Raw genomic sequence first — 21501 nt, forward strand, 5'->3', positions numbered from 1 at the left:
CTGAGCAGCTGAGGTCTGCCCGGTCTTCCTCCCATGAAGAGCAACTGCACACGAGGGCGGCCCGGCCCCGCAGCCCCCACAGCACCACCTGACTGCCGTCTGTCTGTTGTAGGCCTACATGGAGGACCATCTGCGGAACAAGGACCGGCTGAGGGAGGAGTGGCAGGCACTCTGTGCCTATGTGGCAGAGCCCAACAGCTCGACGGTCGCCCAACGCGAGGAGAATGTCCACAAGAACCGCTGTCCAGCGGTGCTGGCCTGTAGGTATTGGGAATTAAGGGGGTGTAAAGATCTGGCGACAGGGGGTGCTGGTCTTCAGGGATCTGGGGATGGGGGGAGAGCGGCGGTGCTAGCCTGTAGGATCTGAGGACGGGATGCTGGCCTGTAGCATCTGGGATTGAGTGGGTGCTGGCCTGTGTTCCTTGGGGGTTCCCCAATACTCTTTTGCCTCTAAGCAAACATAAGCTCCGCGAGGCCATCCCAGTCCCAAGCTCATCTTTGATGGTCTGTGACTGGGACCAGACCTCTGCCCGGGAGTTGATGCTGGCACAAGGGTCTCCAGCCTTCTGTGATTGAGCCTTATGGGCCAGAACACGGTATCTGAGTCATTTGCATGCACATGTATGTGTGCTGTGTGGAGTGTTGTACTGTGTAGGCCATGTGTGCTGTGTGGGACGTATGTACATGCTTGCACCATGTATGGACAGTCTCACACTCCCATAGTAAGCCATGTATTCGAGGACATAGCAGAAACCCATGTCCTGAGCACCCTCACTGCACCCTGGGGGGTAGCTTATAGGTAAGACCAACACCAGGTGTGCTGGACCTTTGGAAACCTGGACACAAGTGACCGGAGATCTTCAGGGGTCCGTGAGAGTGAGGAAGCATGTGTGGTGGTGTGCGTTCTCTGTCCCCCATAGAGCACGGAGGCCCATGGTGTCTGGTTGTATGTGGCACTGGGCCCTGTGTCTGCCTGGCCAGGCCTGCCAGACCAATGCCAGACCATGGGCAGACCAGTGGCAGGGGGCAACTGTACAGGGGGCAAACGGACACACGGTGGCACCTTCTCCCATGACTGGAACCCGCCAAAATCAGTCACAGTGTCTACCTTAGCTCTCACCCTTGGAGACAGCAAGAGGGCAGCAGGGTCACTGTCCTATCCCCGCACTGCTGCCCTGCAAGCCCCAAGACATCCTCCTGTGCGCATGGACAGGCCTGTGAAATGGGCCTCAGCACTCCAGCCTGCAAGCTCAGAGCCTCCATATCCCCTTCCTTTGGGACACGCCCCGGAGTCATTTTCCCAGTGTGGGAGCAGATGGCTCCCACGAGTGGTACCAGGAGAAGCGCCTCGATGCCACCCAACTTCCCCATGCTTCCAGCCACACCTGTATCAGTCCCCACAAGGATGAGCCCAGGACCTCATCCTACCAGGTCAGCAAGTAACCCCAAGCAGGTGTCACTCTCCAAGACACTTCAACTGCTTAGGCATGGCTACCTACCCAAGGGTGCCATCACTAGTGGGCCAGATCCTCCCTCCAAAGTGACAGCACCTCGGTGCTCCACCCACCCCTCCACTACCATCTGCTTCCGGGTCAGGTCACTGATGAGCTGGTCTCAGCAGAACGGCTGACTAGGCTTCCCGGAGGAACATTCCAGAGTTAGGCTCTGCATATTGTGCTCATTGTTCAGCCAGTGTTCCTATGCTGGCACTAAGCTGCCCACCATGAGATGCATCTTCAGAGTTGATGCCCTCCTCCATAGATGCCCCCAGGCCCAGTGCTTCCAGGGGCATCTTCCTCAGGCCCTCATGGTCCCTCATTCCATGGCTCCCCTTCCTCTCTGCTACCTCAGCTCCTCCATCATGCTTGGCGCTGGGACAGTCAGACCCTGCAACATGACTCTGTACCCTACACTACAGGCACATGGCCGGACGCTGCACAGGGCCCTGTGCCCCTAACCATCTCAGCACACAGTCCCTCTCACCCTGAGTCTATATATGGCCTGAGCTCCCATCCCACCTGGAAGTTCCACTCCTTGGAGAAGCTGCCAGCAGCCCAGAAAGCTCCTTGCTGATGGCATCTGATCAGGAATTCGATGCCATCCATGACTCAGCCAATGTCAGAGCCCTTGACCCGACAGCCCCGGTGCTGGTCACAGGGTCAGACCAGGGGGTGGGTCCTGCAGGTCCTAGACCAAAGGACACAGGTGACCAGAGCAGGCACACAGACCAGGTCACAGGTGATGGTTGCTGGAGACAGATAGAAGCTGGGCTGCACACCTGCAGGAACTCTAGGAGGAAAAGGGGACCAGACACAGAAAAGAAAGGGAACAATGGAGCCCCACTATGTGGTACTCTGTTGATTAAAATAATAAAGAAGGCCCTTAGGATGGAGGTTTATGGTGATGGAGGCTTTTCTCTGCAGTCCCAAGCCACATGGGTTTCTGCAACCCCCAGCCGGCGGGTATCTGCGTTCAGGTAGAGGCGAGTAAACCATCCACAGACAGGTTCCAGGAAATTATTTACCCTGGCCAACTTGTGTGGTTTATTTCATAACCTTTTACGCTGTACATCGATTCAGCCCTGCATTGTACTTGTCTCTCAGCCATCTCTGCCCCTGCTACCTCTCCATGCCGGCAAAATCCCTTTTGCCCCTGAGGCCAAACCTTTTATAATCTCCCCCAGACCCCTCCCAGGAATGGGAGGGTCTTGCAGGTAGTTACACGTAAATCCGGGGTGCAGTCACAGTACTCCATACGGTGAACCTGCTGCATGTCCTGCCCCACTCTGTGCTGACTGAACCCCATCCCCTGGTCCTTTCCGCATAAGGTCGTACAGTGGCAGGTCGTCATTCACCAAGCCATTCTGGGAGACACACCTTTGACAGCAGGGGTGTCAAATGTGGGTGGATGACTCAAAGAGGTACCAGGATCCCTAGATCCCCAGCAGCTATCACTGGGGCTCGTGGGTGCTCAGGTGTGTGATTCTGCCTCTGCTCAGGTGCAAGGCAGCAGCCTGGGGCAGCCAGAACCTTCCAATTCGAGGTACCCTACCCACCAATTCACCTGTGACCCTTGCAGAGACTTGTACAACATGCTGGTGAACCCTGTGACCAGGCCAAAGACCCACAAGAGCCTGACTTGCGGGAGAGCTGAAACAGGCTTTGGGGGTTTAATTGTTCCCAGATGCCCCTTCAGTGTTCCCCATAATCCAGAAGCCTCCTCAATGCCCTCCACATCAGAACCTCAAGGCCCTACCTCAGACACCCCTAATTCTTCTACCTCAGATACCCCCTCTATACCTTCACCTCAGACACCCCTTTATTACTCCCCACCTCAGACACCTCCTCAGTGTTGCAAGTCAGCCCCTGAAGAGGTTGACTGATGGAGGGATGGAGGATGAGGCCTTTCTCTTCCAGCTCGGAGCACGCCTCTGCCACCCTGTCTAGCCAACGGTTCTGAGGTGAAACGGCGGGTAAACAGCTCGCAGACAGTCAGGCTTGTGGAAATATTAGCTTTATTTGGTGGACAAGACTAAAGTCCAAAGACTCAGCCTCAGTTCCAGCAAAAAGCCCCCTCCCCCCCCCCTTCCACAGACCCTTGTTTTTCTCCCCCAGAATCAGGTACCACCCAATGGTGGGATCAGATACCAACCAATGGTGGAAGCAGAATCAGGTACTACCCTAGGGTGGGGGCAGAATGCCAGGTCACACCCTAGGGTAGGGCACAATCACCAATCAGGGTAGGGTCAGCAACATACTAATCCCCTAAAATATTTACATACACAACACTCAAAACCCCCACTCAGATGCCCCTTAATATCCCCACCTCAGACACCCCTTATTACTCCTCAGCTAAGGTCCCCCAATACTCCCACTTCAGACACCCCCTTAACATCACCTCAACACCCCCTTAGTGCCCCCCCCAGTCCCATCTGTGGGTAGGGTAGGCACTGGCACTGCCTCCCTCCATTATGCTTCGGCTCCACCACCTGTGCCGAGTCCCAAGAGTGGGTCCAGTGCAGTGCTGCCCAGGGAGGGTCAGTCATGCTTCTGTGTGGCCTCATCCTGGTCTCCAGAGGCCTCTGCACTCAGGAGCCACCTCACATGCAGCTTCACCGAGTCACCTCCCATTCCCCACAGCTAGACTCTGGGGGCTGGGTGGAGTGCAGGCCAGCACCAGGCAGTGCCCGGTGAGGAGACTGGGCAGAGCCATCCTTTCAGCTACGGCCATCCAGCAAGGGAAGCTACCCAGTGCCTAGGCAGGGATGGTGGCACCACAGCAAAGCTGGCTGGTGATGGGCTAAGGTGGCAGCAGCACCGGGCCCAAGAAGCCAGCATGAGCCTCTGGCCCACAGATGCTCAGACCAGTCTAGACACAGCATCTCAACACAAGGAGTCAGTAGGACAATGGCACTGGAAGGTTCCAGGGCTGCAACTGACAGCAAACAGGACAGGGGCAGGTCTGGGTATCCTTTAGGAGGTGATGGGAGAGGGCCTGGGAATCACTCTGAGGTGACAGGAGAGGGTCCGGGTGTCCTTCAGGAGATGATGGGGAGAGTCCAGGTGTCCCTCTGAGGTGACAGGAGAGGGTCTTGGTGGTGTTCTGGAGGTGACAGGACAGTGTAATGGTATCCCTCAGGAGGTGATGGTAGCATCCTTGGGTATCTCTCTGGAGTGTCAGAAGAGGTCCGGGTCTTCCTGAGGTGACAGAGTGTCCTGGTGTCCCTCTGGAGGTTACAGGAGAGGGCCCAGTGTCCATCAGGCAGTGGCAAGAGCATGCCCAGCACCCCTCTAAAGGGACCTTCCTCTCCCGCCTGCTCTCTGTCTCATACTCCAAACACCTTCCTCTCTGGGAGAATCCTGCCACATTCCCTGTAATCCATGATTCAGTCCCCCACCACCACTGCCAGGGCCACGTGTGCTGCTCTCCTGTGCTCCTGGGCTTCCTCTGTCCGGTGCAGTGGACACAGTCCCAGTGTGCGCACACTGTGGAGATGCCCCAAGAGCTGCTGCAGCTTTGTGTGCAAGAACCGCAGTCCCTGCCTTACCCACAGCCCAGCCAGGTCGGCAACAGCCTTGGGTCAGCCCTGGGTGTCCTGCACCGTCATAGTTTCTGGTCAGCTGCAGCGGGAACAGAACTGTGGGTATTCATTAAAAGCACATGCTCCCCTGGGCCCGGAGAGATAGCACAGCGGCGTTTGCCTTGCAAGCAGCCGATCCAGGACCAAAGGAGGTTGGTTCTAATCCCGGTGTCCCATAGGGTCCCCCGTGCCTGCCAGGAGCTATTTCTGAGCATGAAGCCACGAGTAACCCCTGAGCACCGCCAGGTGTGACCCAAAACAAAACAAAACAAAACAAAAATGTTGACTTGGGGCCAGATTAATAGCACAGCAGGTAGGGCATTTGCCTTAAGTGCAGCTGACCTGGATTTGATTCCCATGTGGCCTTACCTCCATGCTCTCTCCAGCCCCAACAGATAATTTTTCAGTCATTTCCATACAGCATTCAGTTCATACGCACCATTGATAACCTTGACATTACTCATTATAAATGTGGGTACACTGCATGCAGGGCAGTGACAGCTGAGGGCTGGAGAAGGCCTGGCTGGCACCCCACCTCGGGCTGCCCTGGCCTATTCTCACCCAGGGCCAGTGGTGCTTAAAAGGTTCCTGAAAAGCAGTGGGAAGAGGAGCAGGTTCTTACAGATCCCACTGAGGAGGGCCCTGCTCCGGCCCACATGGGCCCACACTTGACCCTGCATTTCTCACTCACAGATGACCACTCCAGAGTCATGCTCAAGGCAGAAAACAGCTGCAGCCAGTCGGACTACATCAACGCCAGCCCCATTGTAAGTGCCTGGGTGAGGAGCACCCGGAGGCCCCCAACCCCAGTCCAGCTTCACAGACAGGGCCTGGGGCCTCTTCCATGCACACTTCCTCTGGTTCTTGCTCCGGACTACAGTCCCATGAGTGAGGTGCAGCCCTGTCTGTTCACTGTACGTGCCACCCTCAGTTCCAGGGCAGGCCTGGAATGGGTTCCAGTACGGCTGAGAGGTTCCAGGGGTGGATGGTGGCTCTGAGGGACCCCCGGAGTGCCCAGGGTTCCTGCTGCACATATCAGGTCCTCTTGGAGTGGGCATGGGACCATTCACATAGCATGTGCGGTGCGGAGACACGCACTATCGCCACACAGTGAGTAAGGAGTCCCAAATCCCCAGTTCCCACTATGTCCTCAGACCCACCAGGAAAAGGGGCTTATTTCCAGCAGGTCTTCAGAAGCCCAGTCATCAGCTCCCAGGCTCCTCATTATCATGCCTGGAAAGAGGGAGCGTTTGGGGCAGGACCCCCCAGCAGCAGGCTCTCACCGCCCTCCTGTCTCCACAGATGGACCGTGACCCGCGCAGCCCCTCCTACATCGCTGCCCAGGGCCCGCTGCCTGCCACTGTGGCCGACTTCTGGCAGGTTTGCTCAGGACTTGGGTGTTTTTGAGGAAGGAGTGGGTGGACGGCCGAGATAGGCCACGCATACGAGCCATGTGCAGGCACTGGGACAGCCCTGGGTGACCCAGCTGATGCCCCTCTGGGTCCTTGCGTGCTCCCTTCCAGACCCTGAGCACTGTGAGGCTCTCTGAGCCTCCCTTCTGGGTTAACCTCCTCTGCCAGGTCCATTCACAGTCTCTTCCCCCTGGCTCTGCACTCGGGGCGAGCAAGGGGCTCACATACCATTTGTGGATCCCCAGCAGCCGGCTCACGGTGGGCTCACCCCCTCACGTGGCCTCGTGGAGAACGGTGCCCAGGGAGGAAACAGGGTGCTCTGGGCTCCTCAGGCTCCTCGTCGCCGCCTCAGACAGAGCCGCCCACGTATGCCTCTGTGCATCCCAGGGATGATGGCAAATGCCGGTGCACTGTGTCCATTCGTCCTTCTTGGTCCTCCTAGTGAGCCTGTGCAGTCTCAGCCTCAGTGGCCCTGGCTCAGGAGCCGCCAAACAGAAAGATCAATGTCCAGTCACCACTGGATACCAGCAGTGCTGCAGGTGGGGGATTCTCCTCGGCATGCCATGTGTCCACAGGGATGCCCATGGACATTCACTAGCCGAGTGGAAATGTATGTGGCACTGGGAGCCAGAGGCCCTTGGGCATCCCGTGATCCCTTCAGCGTCTGTGTCTGTGACAGGAACAGTGAAGGGGGCATGTAGGATGTGGGTGAGCATGGCTGGGTCACATGTGTGGGCACGTGTGTTGTGAGTCATGTGTCGGAGAGCATGTCAGTCAGATGTGAGTCCTGTGTGAAAATGTATGTCATATGTGGGTCATGTGACTGACCATGTGAGAAATGTATGTGGGTATGTATGTGGGTCCTGTGTGAGCATGCGTGAGTCGTGCGACGCACATGTTCACTCCACATGTGACCGGATGTGGCTGCAGCCTGTGACAGAGGAAAGCCCTGCTGTGCCTTGCGCTGAGTGCTCTGGATAGTCGTCCCCCCGACGACAATGACGACGACTCCCAGAATCCTCCTTCCCTGAGCAGAGCCAGCCTGGGGCAGGAGTGTGGAGTGGATAGTGCCCTAAAGCATCTGACAGCCTGACCAGCGCAGAGCCTGCATTCTCGTCCTTCTGCAGCCCAGACAGGTGTCTTACCTGGGAATGTGTGTGCTGAGCCACTCCCCACCTCAGGCCTGCTCTTCACTGCCATGGGTCCCCCAGCTGTCCCCCGCCAGCCCACAGCGTGGCACCTGCTTGCTCGGCTACGCCCTGAGGTACCTGCGTCTCCTGAGGCCACAGTCCGGGTGCCCATGCGTGCCTCAGCTAGTGCCTGCGAACCCTCCACAGGGCCACCGAGGACCCTCATGTGGAATGACAGAGCGGGACGAGACTCCTCTGGCATGAGCTCATCTGACATGTGGATTCTATCTAACATGAATGCATCTCGCTGTTCTCACCTGGTGTGGATTCTCCTGGCCATGGCCTCTCCTGAAAAGGTCTCCTCTGGAGTAGCTTTCCCCTGGAGTGACTTAACTGGTGTGTCCTCTCCTGGGAAGAACTCACCTGGCGTGGCTTCTCCTGGTGTGATCTCTGGAAAGACTCTCCCAGAAGTGCACTTGTCTGGGCAGAAGAACTGGCGAGACTGCCTGTTGGTGGCACGGCAGGGACACTGTGGTAGGGTGGGAATATTAGGAGCAGTCCCTGCCCTGTGGAAGGTGCTGGAAAGGACTGTTTCCTCTGTTTCTGCCTGTGGGATCTCACAGAGCCAGTCCCCTGCACTTCCTGTGCAAGGAGGGTTTGGCGACTGGAAGAGTCGCCCAACATGGGAGCGGTGAAAGAGGCTACATCCAGCAGAGTGGGGAACCTAATCAAACCAACCTCCCCCCTTTGCCTCTACATTCCCATCTAATTTCCCTGTGGCTTGAGTGTCCATGTGGCGTAGCGGTGGCTGCTGGGTTGGACACTGTCCCCACACCAAGAGGGACAGGTTCAGGAATCTGGGAGACTCGTCAGAGGCCTAGAGAACGTCCTGGAAACATCCAGTTTCATCTGGACCAAATCTTCAGGGCTTGGTGGGCTCAGTGGAAGTGGGCTGTGGGGTCCCACCCACGTGGCTCTCCTTAAAGGAGAAGCCTCCCCTTTGGCAGCCCATAGCACAGAGCACATGTACTTGGGGACTCCCCCATTTCCCTGACAGGCCTTCTGGAGGTACATGAAGCCACTGGGCTAGCAAGGAGAGCACAGTACTAGCCTGGCTCTGCAGGAAGAATATGGTGGAGGGGGCAGTTCATAACAGACCCCTGTAGACCAGCCGCCGGCTGCCTCACGTGGGAGGTAGATGGAGAGCCCAGCTGGCCACAGCTGGAGGGAGCCAAAGGGGCTGCTGGTCAGGTTCAAGCACTGGCTGCGCAGGAGCTGAGGGGGTGGTTGGTGGAGCATGTGCCTGCCAGGAAGCTGGGGAGTGGTACCCTGGGCAGTGATGCCAGCTTCTGTGCCCACAGATGGTGTGGGAGAGCGGCTGCGTGGTCGTGGTCATGCTCACACCCTTGGCTGAGAGTGGCGAGCAGCAGTGCCACCACTACTGGCCTGACAGCGGCGCCAACCTCTACCACATCTATGAGGTATGAGACTGTGGGGTTCACGGCATTGGGGGGGGGCAGGGCACACAGGGCTGGGAGGGCAAGGAAGGGAACAGGGCACAAGGTGGGGATCAGAGTGCCAAGGGGTGAGTCGTGGAGCACAAGGTTGGGAAGATAGAGGCATGGGGGAGCAGGGATACAGGTGAGGATGACGCAAGGGGATGGGAGCACAGGGGATTGGGGACGTGGGGCACAGGGTGGGGGTGGTACCAGGGAATGGAGAGCACAAGGCATGGAATGAGGTACAAGGGGACGTGGGGTACAGGGACGCAGGGGAGAAGGTCAGGAGTTCTGGCTGGAATGACCACAGCACTGGGCAGTGTCTTATGGCTGAGCACAATGTCCCCCGTCATGACGTCCCACTGCTGCCTGCCTGGTTCTACCCACGGCTGTCTGTGTTGTGCATCTCCAGGTGGGCCCCCCACCTGTGGAAGCGTTCTCCAGCTGTGTTTCCTCCGCAAGGCCATGTGTACCCAGGGTTCCTCAGCAAAGCTGCCCCTTGCACAGAGGATCCCCCCTCTCCCTGGGGGCTGCAGATCTGAATTACTGTGCCCACAAAGTGTCCATTCACACACAGAGCAACTGGCAGACTCAGGGGAGCAGCTGACCCTGCAGGTCCCGACTGTTGCCGCTCATTTTCCCCCCGTACAGAAACAGGGGCTATGGCCAACTTGTTTGGGGACTCCACAAACAGCACAGCAAGGGGCCCTGTGAAGCCTCACCTAACACAGCCTGCCCCGCCCTGCAGGTGAACCTGGTGTCGGAGCACATCTGGTGTGAAGACTTCCTTGTGCGCAGCTTCTACCTGAAAAACGTGCGGACCCAGGAGACACGCACAGTCACCCAGTTCCACTTCCTTAGCTGGTACAACCAGGCCGTGCCCTTCTCCACCGGCTCCCTCCTAGACTTCCGCAGGTACGGGGAGCCTGCAATTGCTGGGCACGAGGGTGCAGGGTGGCCTGGCTGGCCCGTGTCTGCGCTGGAGTCAGAGCTATCTGCAGAGCAACCTGGGGTGGAGGAAAGATGACGTGACTAGCACAGTGTGTCACAGATGAAAGAACGCATCGGGGTTCTGGAAGTCATGGTCACTTCCATTCAAGCCACACAGGATGTCAGGGTCACTTACGATCAGGCCATGCAGGATGTAGGGTCACTGGCAGTTGGGCCACTCAGAAAGTGCGAAAAGGGCCAGAGCGTGCCTTCCATGCAAAAGGGCAGTGGTTCGAATCCCGGCATCCTATATGGTCCCCAGAGCCTGCCAGGAGTGATTTCTGAGCATAGAGCCAGAGCCAACCCGTGTGACCCAAAAACCAAAACAAAACAAAAAAAAAAAGTGCAAACAAACCAGCCAAAAGAGTATTCACTGAGCCATGTAGAAGTGCCGACCTTGTCTGGGAAGACCCTGGCACTATTTCCCGACCAGGCCCAAGCCCCTTGTGCCCCAATGGACTTCTGGTAAGGGGCACAGTGGAGCTCAGGAAGACTGGGATGACCTCACTGGACCTGCACACCCTCACTCCCTGGCCCTCAAGCTCGTCCTCAAGGTGGAACCCAACCTCCACCTGCATTTTTTTGTGCATCGCAGACATAGCCATTAAGATGTGGTTGTGGAACGTCCCAGGAAGAGGCACACAGTGTCATGCTGGCCACATGGGGACACCTCAGGCCTGCAGAGGTGTGTGGCCAACACACTAGCCAGAGTGTCATTGCTTTGGACAGACTCTGTCTCATCCCATTCCCCCAGACAAGCTCTCAACTCCCTCCCTGCTTGTTCAGTGGCCACAAGTGTCCTCCCATGCTGGTGCCCGGGCATAGGTGTGTGTGGGCTCACGGCCCAGCCTCATTATGCACAGAGCCAGTGCTGCCCACTGGGCCACTTAGCCACGCAGGAGCTAAGACCGAGGAAGTTTTAGCTCTACACCTGGGTCTATAGTCCTGCTTGCCTCCGGGGCATCCACAGTCGAGGTATCCACTGTGTTTCCTGGAGAGGGCAAGCCAGGGCCTGTTGCCCCCAAGTGGACCAATGAGAAAGAGAAGAAAGAGATGACGGTGAGGCTCACCCCCTCGCTAGGCCTGGTCTGTGCGTCAGCCACAGACACCAGAGTGTGTAATTAAATATTTCTGGAACCCAGAGGGGACGCATTTACACTTTAAAGAGAAGCTGCTAAGCTAAGAAAGAGATAATTAGCATCACATGTGAGGGCGCTGCCTTAGAAACTTTTCCTCTCCCCATCTCTCGCTCTCTCCCTTTTCTCCCTCCTTCCATCCCTCCCCCCTCTTCTATCTCTCTCCTCTCTCTCTCTCTCACTCGCTTGCTTTCTCTAGCTCTCTCGCTTTCCTCTCTCCCTCTTTCTTTCACTATCACCGCTGTCTGCCCTAACGCTGCCCAATAGAAACGGACAAGCCTTTATTCTGCCAGCTAATCCGCGGTGGCCGGTGTCATTTTTGTGATGTTGCAGCTAGTAATATGAGTCCAGTTGCATAGTCACAAAAGTGATCATTGGAGACTGTGTCTGTGCTGCAGGGAGCGTGGGGAGCCCCTTGCGGAGCCTCACCACCTCTGACCTTTGCTTGCTGGAGGTGGCGGTGGGCCCGGGTTGGTTTGTATCTACTAACCATTCTCTTAGCACACGCGGCCTGCGGCGCTAGAATCTCCGTTTCTCCGAACATTTTCCTAACTGCCGATCTGCTCTGATCCAGCCTCCACCGTGCGCTGCTCCTCTTCTCACCCATAAGCTGCCGCTGCTGCCGGCCGAGTCGCTCTCCCCCATGGTCGCTCTCCTCTGCTGCTCATGCTTACGCCCACCTTCCCGTGTGGCCTCACCGGGGTTTATGCCACCCCCGCCCGGGTCTCAGACCTTGGATTCCCAACCAGAGCCCCCACCCCAATCACACCCTGGGCCTTTTAATTCTGGAGCTGCCTGGGATTTTAGGTCAGTGGGTGGGGGCAGCCTCCTGAGGTTGGCTGAGTCTCCCAAGGGGAGACTTTCACCAGACCACCAGGCCACATCCTCGTGGCAGGCAGGGCTGGTTTTCCAGCAGATATGCCCAGCCAGGAGGTCTCCTCTTGTGTCCTGTCAGGGAGGCAGCGGTCAGCAGACACACACACACACACACACACACACACACACACACACAATCTGCTAGCCATCATTGCCAGCTGTGGGCAAAGCAGGAGGAAAAGCTAAGAATCTCCTAGGATGAAGGCGCAAATCTAAGGCTGCCAGTGCTCAGAGTGTGATCAACCCTGATTATGGGGTACGGGGCTTGCACAGCATTCCGTCTTCACAGCATGGACAGGAGCGAACTAGCCCCGAATACAGGATGCCTGTTAAAGCTAGGCTGAGCCTCCTGACACGGGAGGCCTGTAAGGATGAGCTCTAGGTCTGTGCGCCATGGGGAAGCTTTCTGTGCACCAGACGTACACACACGTACCCACACACCTGGGCACACATACACAAACATGAACACGTGGGTGCTTCATTGCCTCGTGTGAGCATGTGTCACGTGCAAACATGCATACACTACGTACAGACTTGTGTATTTTGTGGGTGCACATCAGGCATATGCCCACATGTGTGGCATGTGAGTGGTGCAGGCATCCACGCATGTCTGTGTGTACCTACACTGTGATGACTCATGAACACGTGTTGGCAATGAGAGAACATGCTTGTGGTCCTGTGCAGACATGCGTGCTGGTCTGAGTCACCTGCTCCACTTCACATGGCTCATGTGACCTGTGGCAGCTCCAACCTCCCCTGGCACCTGCTCGCAGCCTGAGCGAGGCCACCCCTGCTGAGTCCTGTCACTCTGCTCCCTTCTGGATCCGCAGGCCGAGCTCTGGGGCCTGGGCCTCTCCACCAGGCTCCATCCCCTGCGGATCGTGTCACGTGGACACCATACTAGGGACTGTCTAAGGTCTTCCACAGTCACCTGCATGACACAGTTGGGGTTCCCGTGGATGAGACGCTTTCTGTGGCCCTGCTCCAGATCCCAGGTCCCTCGCAAGCGGGCAGCCCCTTCCCTGTAGAGGACAGAGATGCCCCCATTTTCTGTCTGCTCACAGTCTGCGGCTGTGCCATATCGTTGTCAAGAGTTGTGTCTGGGACCCCCAGAGTTTCCATAGCCTTCTTGGCTGCGCCCTTTGGCCCATGGAGAACTCAAGGGTTGCCCTGAGTCTGGGCATCCCACACCTTTCACAAATGCTGACTGACCCTCTACCACTGACTTATCTGACCTTGGCTTGCCCTTCGGAACACAAAAGGGTTTGCCACATCTCTGCGACAGAGATTTCAGCACAGAAACAAAGCCGGAGTTGTAGCCAGGCCAGGAACTAACCCAGCTAGGTTCGAAACCTAACTGGTAGAAATTCACTCACTCACTCACTGCAATAAAAGGCAGTCACTGAGCAGCAGGAGAGAATTCAAGCCAGCAGGGCCTTTCTGCGAGTTCGGGGATGTGTGGGACCTCACGACTATCTTCCTGTCTCATGACCCTACAGTGAGAAGCAGGAGCTGGCGTGCGTGAGCTGCTGTATGGCTGCATTGCTGGTGCCCAGGGCGCCTGTAACGGGACTCTCTTCTCTTCTGTTTCAGAAAAGTAAACAAGTGCTACCGGGGCCGTGCTTGTCCAATAATTGTCCACTGCAGGCAAGTACAACTACCACAATTGTGCAGCTTGGCTCCCCACGCCTTCGCAGCCAGGCCGTCTTTTAGTGGCCTGATCCAGCCTGACAGCCCTTCTGCGGGGAACCAGGGGTGCTGGCACCAAGTGCCACACACAGGGCCACCCGCTCACCACCCTGTCCTTGAGCCCTCGAGCCCAGCTCGGGGATGCTGACATGGCCCCTGAGCTCAGCACTGCAGCGGAGGGGACACTAGGCAGGACCTACATCGGTGCCTGATCCCAGGGAGATAGGAGCTGTCTAGGATCTGCTCCTGCCTGCATGACCTGGTAGGGTTAGGGGCTGTGTGTGCAAGTACACATGGGTCTCTATGTATATATGAGTTTGTCTCTGTGTATTGTGTGTATGTTATGTGTGTCTGTGGATCTGTATCTCTGAGTCTCTGTATACCTGAGTGTCTGTATGAGTTATATGTGTGTCTGTGTGTCTGTGTATATGAGTGTCTGTGTACTTGTGTCTCTATGTATGTGTTTATGTGTGTCTTTATATAAGTGTGTCTCTGTCTCTGTGTCTCTCTGTATATGAATGTATGACTCTCTGTGTCTACGTATGTGAATGTCTCCGTGTAATCTGAGCGTGTGTGTCTGTCTCTGTGTGTGTCCCTATGTCTGGGGTGGGCCGAGGCAGGCTCTAGGTCAGGACTTCAGTCAGCCTGAGCATCTCCTACCCCATCCACTGTTTCTGCCACAGTGGGAGGACACAGCATGCAAGGCATACAGGTGAGGCACGGTGCACTGAGGTGGGCTGCAGGGAGGTGTGGAGCGAGGGGCAGCATGTCCCTGCAGCCATACACGGGAGGAGATGGCCCAGCTGGGGATGCACGTGCACCCTGGCAGCATGTAGGACAGTGTCTGGCCTTGCCGGGCTCAGAGCCTGGATGTGGGGCTGGCAATGTCTGCAGGGGTTCTGGGTGCCCTGGCCAGGCTCTTCACAGGCTCCCTGAAGGCCCAAGGGCCTGTGGTGAGTTCCCTGTGTTGGGGACAGGAATGGACGCCTTCCAGGTGGAGCCCACAGACAGCCCTGCAGCTCTGCACCTCGTCACCCCACGCAGCCTAGTTCCCAGCTTTGAGCAGAGTGCAGTGGGGGCAAGTGGACAGTCCCAGACACAGGCAGAGCCCAGTCACCCATGCCACTGGGCTCAGCTCCCATCAGGCTGAACTGCGTGGGTCCCATGGGATCCCATGCACCCCACAGCAGAGGGAGAATCACTGTACAAAGTCTCCGTCCCCATGTGACCTCCCCGTTGCCCTGTGTGTGCGGGCAGGATGGCAGTTTGTCATCTCTTTCCTCTGTTGACAGTGACGGTGCAGGCCGGAGCGGCACCTACATCCTGATCGACCTGGTCCTCAATAGGATGGTCAGAGGTGAGACTCTGCTAGCCGCCCTCCCAGGGGCTGGGGTGCAACTGCCTGGGGCTGTGCTGGGAGGGCCCTGAGGCAGGCTCATGGGGGGGCTTGGGGTGCTGTACCCACGTCCCTCTAACGACTGCTCCCAGACCTCCTCACTCACTGGAGATCATCTGCGGACCCAGGTGTGGGGGGAGAAGAGGAAGACTGCGGGGCCTCCTCTTAGCACATGCATGTGCATGTGACTATATGTGTGGTTGCACAAGTGTGTGACACTCGCATGCACATTCATGCATCCGCACACTCATGGTGCACACACATGCATCCGTGCATTGGATCATGCCCTCGTTCACACTCACACTTGCATACTCTGTGCATGCGCGCACGTGCCTCGGTGTGATGTTGCCAGCTCCAGAGGCCATTCTTGGCTGTTGTGGGAACAGCCATGAGTTCCTGGGCCCATAGGGCAGCGTCCACTATGGGGCCCACTGACCTCTGCAAGACTGTGATGGGTGGCAACACGCCCCCACGAAAGGCCCCAGCTTCGCACCAACTGAGGCACCTTTGACGGGACCACACCTGGGCAGGAACCCTGGGCCTGAGCCCTCCAGGAGTACACCCCAGTTCCTGAGAGCTGCAGGGCGTCACAGCTGAGGCTTGAGGCCAACGAGGCTCCAGAAATGAGTCCCACCCTCCCTGCCCTGATTTCCCTGGGAAAGGCTCCTGGGAGGCTCATCCTGCTGAGCTGGGGCAGCTCCTTGGAGGATGTCAGTAGCCCCGACCCCTGAGCTAGTTGTCCTATGCTTGGGGGTTCCATGCCTGCAAGATGGGACAGGGGCCCCACTGGCTTGAGTGCTGGTCATACTGGCCCAGAGAAACTGTGAGGTTGGCCTCGCTACCCCCCGGAAACTGCATCTGGGGTCAGTCCCACTGTCCGAGTTTGCACAGAGGCACGGTAGTGCCAGGGACAAGTGTCGAGGTGGAGCAGGGCAGGGCAGGGGTGGGACAGGATGGGGGCCAACAGGGCTATGCATGGCCACAGATGTGTCTCCTCGGGTGTGGGGGCCTCTGCAGGAGCTGGACAGTAAGGAAAGCATCACCCAGCCCTGGACAAGGCTAAAGAAGTCCTGGTGTCACAGCCTCCTGTGCAGGGGTGCGAGTCATGCTCCCATGTGTACATACAAACACATGTGCAGTCACATATACAGCATGAACACACAGTCAGGACAGGAAACATCTCCCAGCAGACTCCAGGGCCCTCTGGCTGCAATGAGTCTGGAGCTGTCAAAGGCCTTTAATGCACTTTCACTGGTTGGTATGGGAAGGCCAAGACTCATCTAAGCTTGCATGGCCCCAGCATCCAGCCGTACCCTGTGCTGTGGTGTGGAAGCAGCCTGCAAGAACCACAGCCTTGGTGAACACTTCAGCCCCTGTGCATCACCAGCAGCTTGCGGGGTCCCTGTCTACAGTCTGCCCCGACAAGCACAGAAACTTTGCAGAATTCTGTGCATTCTCCAACCCTCGACGCCTAATGTACTTGCTAACCCCTGAGAGCATATCTCTCTCTCTCTCTCTCTCTCTCTCTCTCTCTCTCTCTCTCTCTTTCCCCCTCCCTCCCTCCCTCCCTCCCTGCCTCCCTCCCTCCCTCCCTCTCCCCTTTGGAGGGTCATAATGTAGAATCCTGGCAATGCTATAGGCTGAATTGTTCCAGTCCTCTGCAGGTCTTCTGCTCCTACATGGGCATCTCTGCAGTTGATCCCTCCTACGCAGGGTCTCTGCAGGTCATCCCTCCTGCTTCTCCTCACAGGGTCTCTGCAGGTTATCCCTCCCCTGACGGTTATCCTTCCTGCTCCTCCTACACAGTTCTCCGCAGGTCATCCCTCCTGCTCCTCCCACATGAGATCCCTGCAGGTCATCCCTCTACTCCTCTTACACGGGGTCTCTGGATCATCCCTCCTGCTCCTCCCACACAGGGTCTCCTGCAGTTGCAGTTGATCCACTGCCCTCCACTCTTCTGGGGCCCTGCTCAACGATTACCCAGTCTCCATGGAGGGTATACAGTGTCAGAAGGCCAACAGGCAGCCTGGGTACATCCTATAAGGACCCCAGAGGACCATGTGCCTTTCCCAAGATCCCCACAGACCACCACACACATACAAACCTGCTGCAGTGGCCAGGCTGAGGGGTCAGACATGCCTCGCAACACCTCACAAACCCCATTACACTTTCTGGTTCAGAATCCAGCTCTGGCAACTGCATACCTCAAGGCAGACTCAAGCCTGAAACCACAGAGCAGCCCTACTCCCCATGTCCTGGTATTACACTGCAGCCATACCTCGGGCACCCTCTGTCCTACCCTTCCTCCCTAGGAAGTCACCCCTTCCCCAGGTGCCACGGGGATGGGTGTTCCCCTGCACCTGGCCCTATGTGGTTCGAGCCCTGCCAAACTGGTACTCCAGCCCCCCTTCCCAGGTGATGGTCCCCAAAACCCAGTTCAACATGGGGTGTTCCCACTTCCAAGAACCCTATTCCCTCCCCACCCCACCTCATCTGTCCTGGGCCACATCCCCCATACTGTGAAAACCAGCTTGTTACCCTGCCGTGGCCTGGCTGAAACAACTGGGTGAGGTAAGGATGGGGCTTAAGCAATGCCAGGCTCCATCCAACCCTATGCAGTCCAGCACAGGCCAGAGTAGCTTTATCCCCCTCGGCCCTGCTTCTGAGGTACAGGCAGGCAGACCAGACCCTGTGGAGCGACCCCTGGGCCCCCCAGCACCTGTGGGAGATGAGGGCTGAGGCTGATCTGGGAGGTGCAAAGCTCCTAGCCCTTCCTGCATTGCAGCTCCCCACAGGGGGTCCCACCTTGGGATGGAGGGTTCCACACCACAGAAGGGATCCAGGGGGCCAGCGTCCCGGAAACCCGGCCCTAAGCTTCGGCACGGGGACCCCACGCCAGAATCACGGAGCTGAGATTAGCCACCCACTTTACCATCTCCCCGAAATAGAACAATCCTGTGCCACTGGGAACGAAGGCGGTGGCTTTGTATGTGCACAAGTTTCTTTCAAATGGCGCTGGAGAGGCTGCTGCTGCGGTTGCCATGGCAACAGTTGCTGTGGCGACGGGCACAGAGGCAGTGATGACATGTCCCCAGGCAGCAGGGGGGTTCCAGGGTCCGCACGGTGGGGCCTGCCTGGCAGGGGGTCCATGAGGGGCAACCGCACAGCGAGGGTGCTGGGGCTCGGGTCTCACGGCCATGTCTCGGTGTGTTTCAGGCGCTAAGGAGATTGACATTGCAGCCACGCTGGAGCACCTGAGGGACCAGCGGCCGGGCATGGTGCAGACCAAGGTACTGCACCTCGGGGCAACTCTAAGACATGGCCAGGACGTGACCATGGCTCCAAATCCATAATTACATGGGATCTGTAGACTCCCCACCCTGGTTAAAGGTTACCGAGGCGGGGGCGCAAGACCTGGAACCATGATGGTTGGCAACCGCACAGGACAGACTCAGGATGCCACCGCAGGGCCCTGACCAGCGGGAAAACACTGGCCTCTCCCTCCAAGCTCCCATCCTGCTGCCTGTTGTCCATGAGCTCCCATAGGAATGAGCTGAGCAGTCACAAGCACCCAGGCAGTGCTAGCTGGGCATCGCCTAAGTCCCCTGAGAACAGAAACAAGCAACACCTTAGTGTGGTCTGGGGTTCGAAAAGCATCTTTGCCCAGAGCAGGATGGAGGGGGGGGGGAAAGGCCATCTCTTACAGACAAGAGTGAGATATCAGGGTCACTGGGCCAGGATGCCAGATAGCCAGTCCTAGTGAGGACATGGTGGATGGAGCAAGAGAGCTTGGCTGATCCCCTCATTGCCCGTGAGACAAACTAGGCCCTGTCCCCTCTATTGTTTGATAGCTTCTCGGGGTCCTCACTGCCCACCCTGTCTCGGGTACCCCGGGATTCTTGGCAGGACCTGAACCCCAGGCCCTGTCTCTCAGGTTCTGCTCTGGGGTCCCACCCTACTCAGTGGGGGTGAGGTGGGAAATCCTGCAGGCATGAGGGAGTGCTGCTGTCAAACCCCTTCCCCATCCTTGCTGGTCACTGTGGAGACGGAGCCTTGTGACATGCCCACCACCTCCCCTGTGTCTGCAGGAGCAGTTTGAGTTTGCATTGACAGCCGTCGCTGAGGAGGTGAACGCCATCCTTAAAGCCCTGCCACAATAGCAGGACCCCGTCCACCTGTGAATGCCCGCGGCCACTGCCCACCCTCCCCTCTCGCAGCCCAGTGTGTCTTCCCCACCCAGTAGTAATAAAGGTCTGTGGGAGCATCTGACGTGGGGGTGGTCTGTGCACAGACATGGCCCTGATGCTCGCATGCAGGGATCCCCGCACTGCCCAGCTCAGGTCCAGGAGTCGGGCCAAGAACAGTCCAGATGAGCTGGAACTCAGCTCTGTTCCCTCCCAGGGAAGGGAGTACCAAATGCTGAGACCAGAGCATGGAAGGAAGGGTGACAAGGAGACCGAAACGGGTTGGGGGGGGGGGGGCGCGACGCGTGGGAAAAAGGCTAGACACAGGCGCCAGGAGGAGGAAAGATAAGACTCTTGGCTGGGAGCTGAGAGTCACAGACTCCACAACGAAAAGGTTGGAAAGGTCCTCATGCATTTACCAGTCATAAAGCAATTGGGATTTCTGAGGAGCAATATCTGGGAGAGTGAAAGCTATCTGGCCTCCATCACCATGGAAATTCCTCCTCATGACACACCATCGTATTCAGTTATTAACAGGCTGCGGCCAGACACTCGCACCCTCCCAGCGCACAGGGACACTTCTGGTATCGAGTTTATCATTTTCATCTGTGTCTTCTGCAGAGTGACCGGCCGACCCCCAAATCTCCCACTGTCACTCTTCATAAGTGAATGTATCGACACACTCATAATCAGAAGGCACAGGAGAGTTTTGACTGTTTGCATATAAAATCACTTCATTCTTCACGCTTCAAAAATTCAATTTTGCATAGTAAATAATGATAAGGGCCAGTTGACAATTAGAGAGGTGGGACTGGGCTGAGAAAGGACTGGAATTTCAATGGGTGTGGGCGGCTATCTCGGGGACTGCACCACCACCAGCTGATTGCCGGCGTTATGACAAAGCTCTCCAACTCCGACTGCAGACTGGTACTGATCCTATTAGCGTTTCCTCCACTGCACGTCTAAACTGGCCTGGATTCACCGCCGGCTGATATTAAAATTAATTAGGCTATTATTCTAATGCAAAGGGACAGCAGCCCGTCTGAAGAGTCTCAGTGGCACACACACAAATACAGAAATGCGTAGCACACACATATAGTATACAGGCACGCATACATGTGTGTTAACAGGGACAACTGCATGGAGCGCCCATGTACGGGTCTAATACACACTTGCACACGATGTGTTTGTGTGCTGCATACACGTACAGGTGTGTGCGCACTGCCTATGTGTAGGCACACTTACATACTGGGTTACAAAGGCACACCCTGAAGAGGAGCCATTGCTCAGGGCAAGCAGAGAAACCAGCTTGTTCCTCCTGCCTCTGGGCTTGGGGTTGAGGGCTGAGGACTGTGGAGGCTCAGGGCTCAGGACGAGGGGCTGTGGTTCTGGGTCCCATCTGCAGAGCCTCCATTTCTGCTCTACTGTGCAGACCCCTATTTCAGTGCCCCATCCTTGAGGTGAAGCTGGAGTCCCCACAGCGGGTCTCCAGAGCTCAGAGCGGCCCTGCTCCACCCTCCCACGCACAGCGCCCAACAGACAATCATCGTGAGAGCTCCCAGGAAGAGCTGAGCCAGAAACTAGTTCAAGTCGTCCTGGCTCCACCTGAATCCAGCACCTGAGACACGATTCTGCCCGTGGAGGCCCCAGCACCCTCTGCCACTCTCTGCTAACCTTGGCTTGCCAGAGTCCAGGCTCACGGGAGGGAGACATGGAGGAGCTTCCCAGGAGGAGGTCACAGAGGCCACTCCCTCATGGCCATGGGGAACCTGTCCAAGTCCCTGAGTGAGCCTGGGGCTCCTCTCCGGTCTGTGCAGGAAACTGAGGCTTTGGTATTTTCCAGAAACCCCGGGGAACAAATACTTTCCTTCAAGCCTGACTCCCAGCCACCTGAGCTACTGGGTGAATGTCCAGGGGCCTCCCTCCCCTCTGCCTCCCTCTCCCTCTCCCTCTCTCTCTCTCTCTCTCTCTCTCTCTCTCTCTCTCTCTCTCTCTCTCTCTCTCTCTCTCTCTCTCTTCTCTCTCTCTCTCTTCTCTCTCTCTCTCTCTCTCTCTCTCTCTCTCTCCTCTCTCTCCTCTCTCTCTCTCTCCTCCCCCCTTGAGGCCCTG

At 57.1% G+C, this 21501-nt stretch overlaps 1 protein-coding gene across 1 annotated transcript in view; it reads left to right on the forward strand.

Moving 5' to 3' along the window:
- Positions 1-19477, forward strand: part of PTPRN2 (protein tyrosine phosphatase receptor type N2) — a 167898-nt gene extending 148421 nt beyond the window's left edge. The window contains exons 15-23 of the mRNA XM_049785268.1: positions 113-260; positions 5774-5847; positions 6383-6460; positions 8984-9103; positions 9870-10036; positions 13717-13770; positions 15105-15169; positions 18425-18498; positions 19297-19477. Of these exons, the coding sequence (XP_049641225.1) occupies positions 113-260; positions 5774-5847; positions 6383-6460; positions 8984-9103; positions 9870-10036; positions 13717-13770; positions 15105-15169; positions 18425-18498; positions 19297-19368 (852 nt within the window). The 3' untranslated portion in view covers positions 19369-19477. The remainder of the gene's footprint in view (positions 1-112; positions 261-5773; positions 5848-6382; positions 6461-8983; positions 9104-9869; positions 10037-13716; positions 13771-15104; positions 15170-18424; positions 18499-19296) is intronic.
- Positions 19478-21501: the final 2024 nt, after the last annotated feature.

Source organism: Suncus etruscus, chromosome 13 (genome assembly GCF_024139225.1).
Source record: "Suncus etruscus isolate mSunEtr1 chromosome 13, mSunEtr1.pri.cur, whole genome shotgun sequence".
In the NCBI taxonomy this organism is placed as follows: domain Eukaryota; kingdom Metazoa; phylum Chordata; class Mammalia; order Eulipotyphla; family Soricidae; genus Suncus; species Suncus etruscus.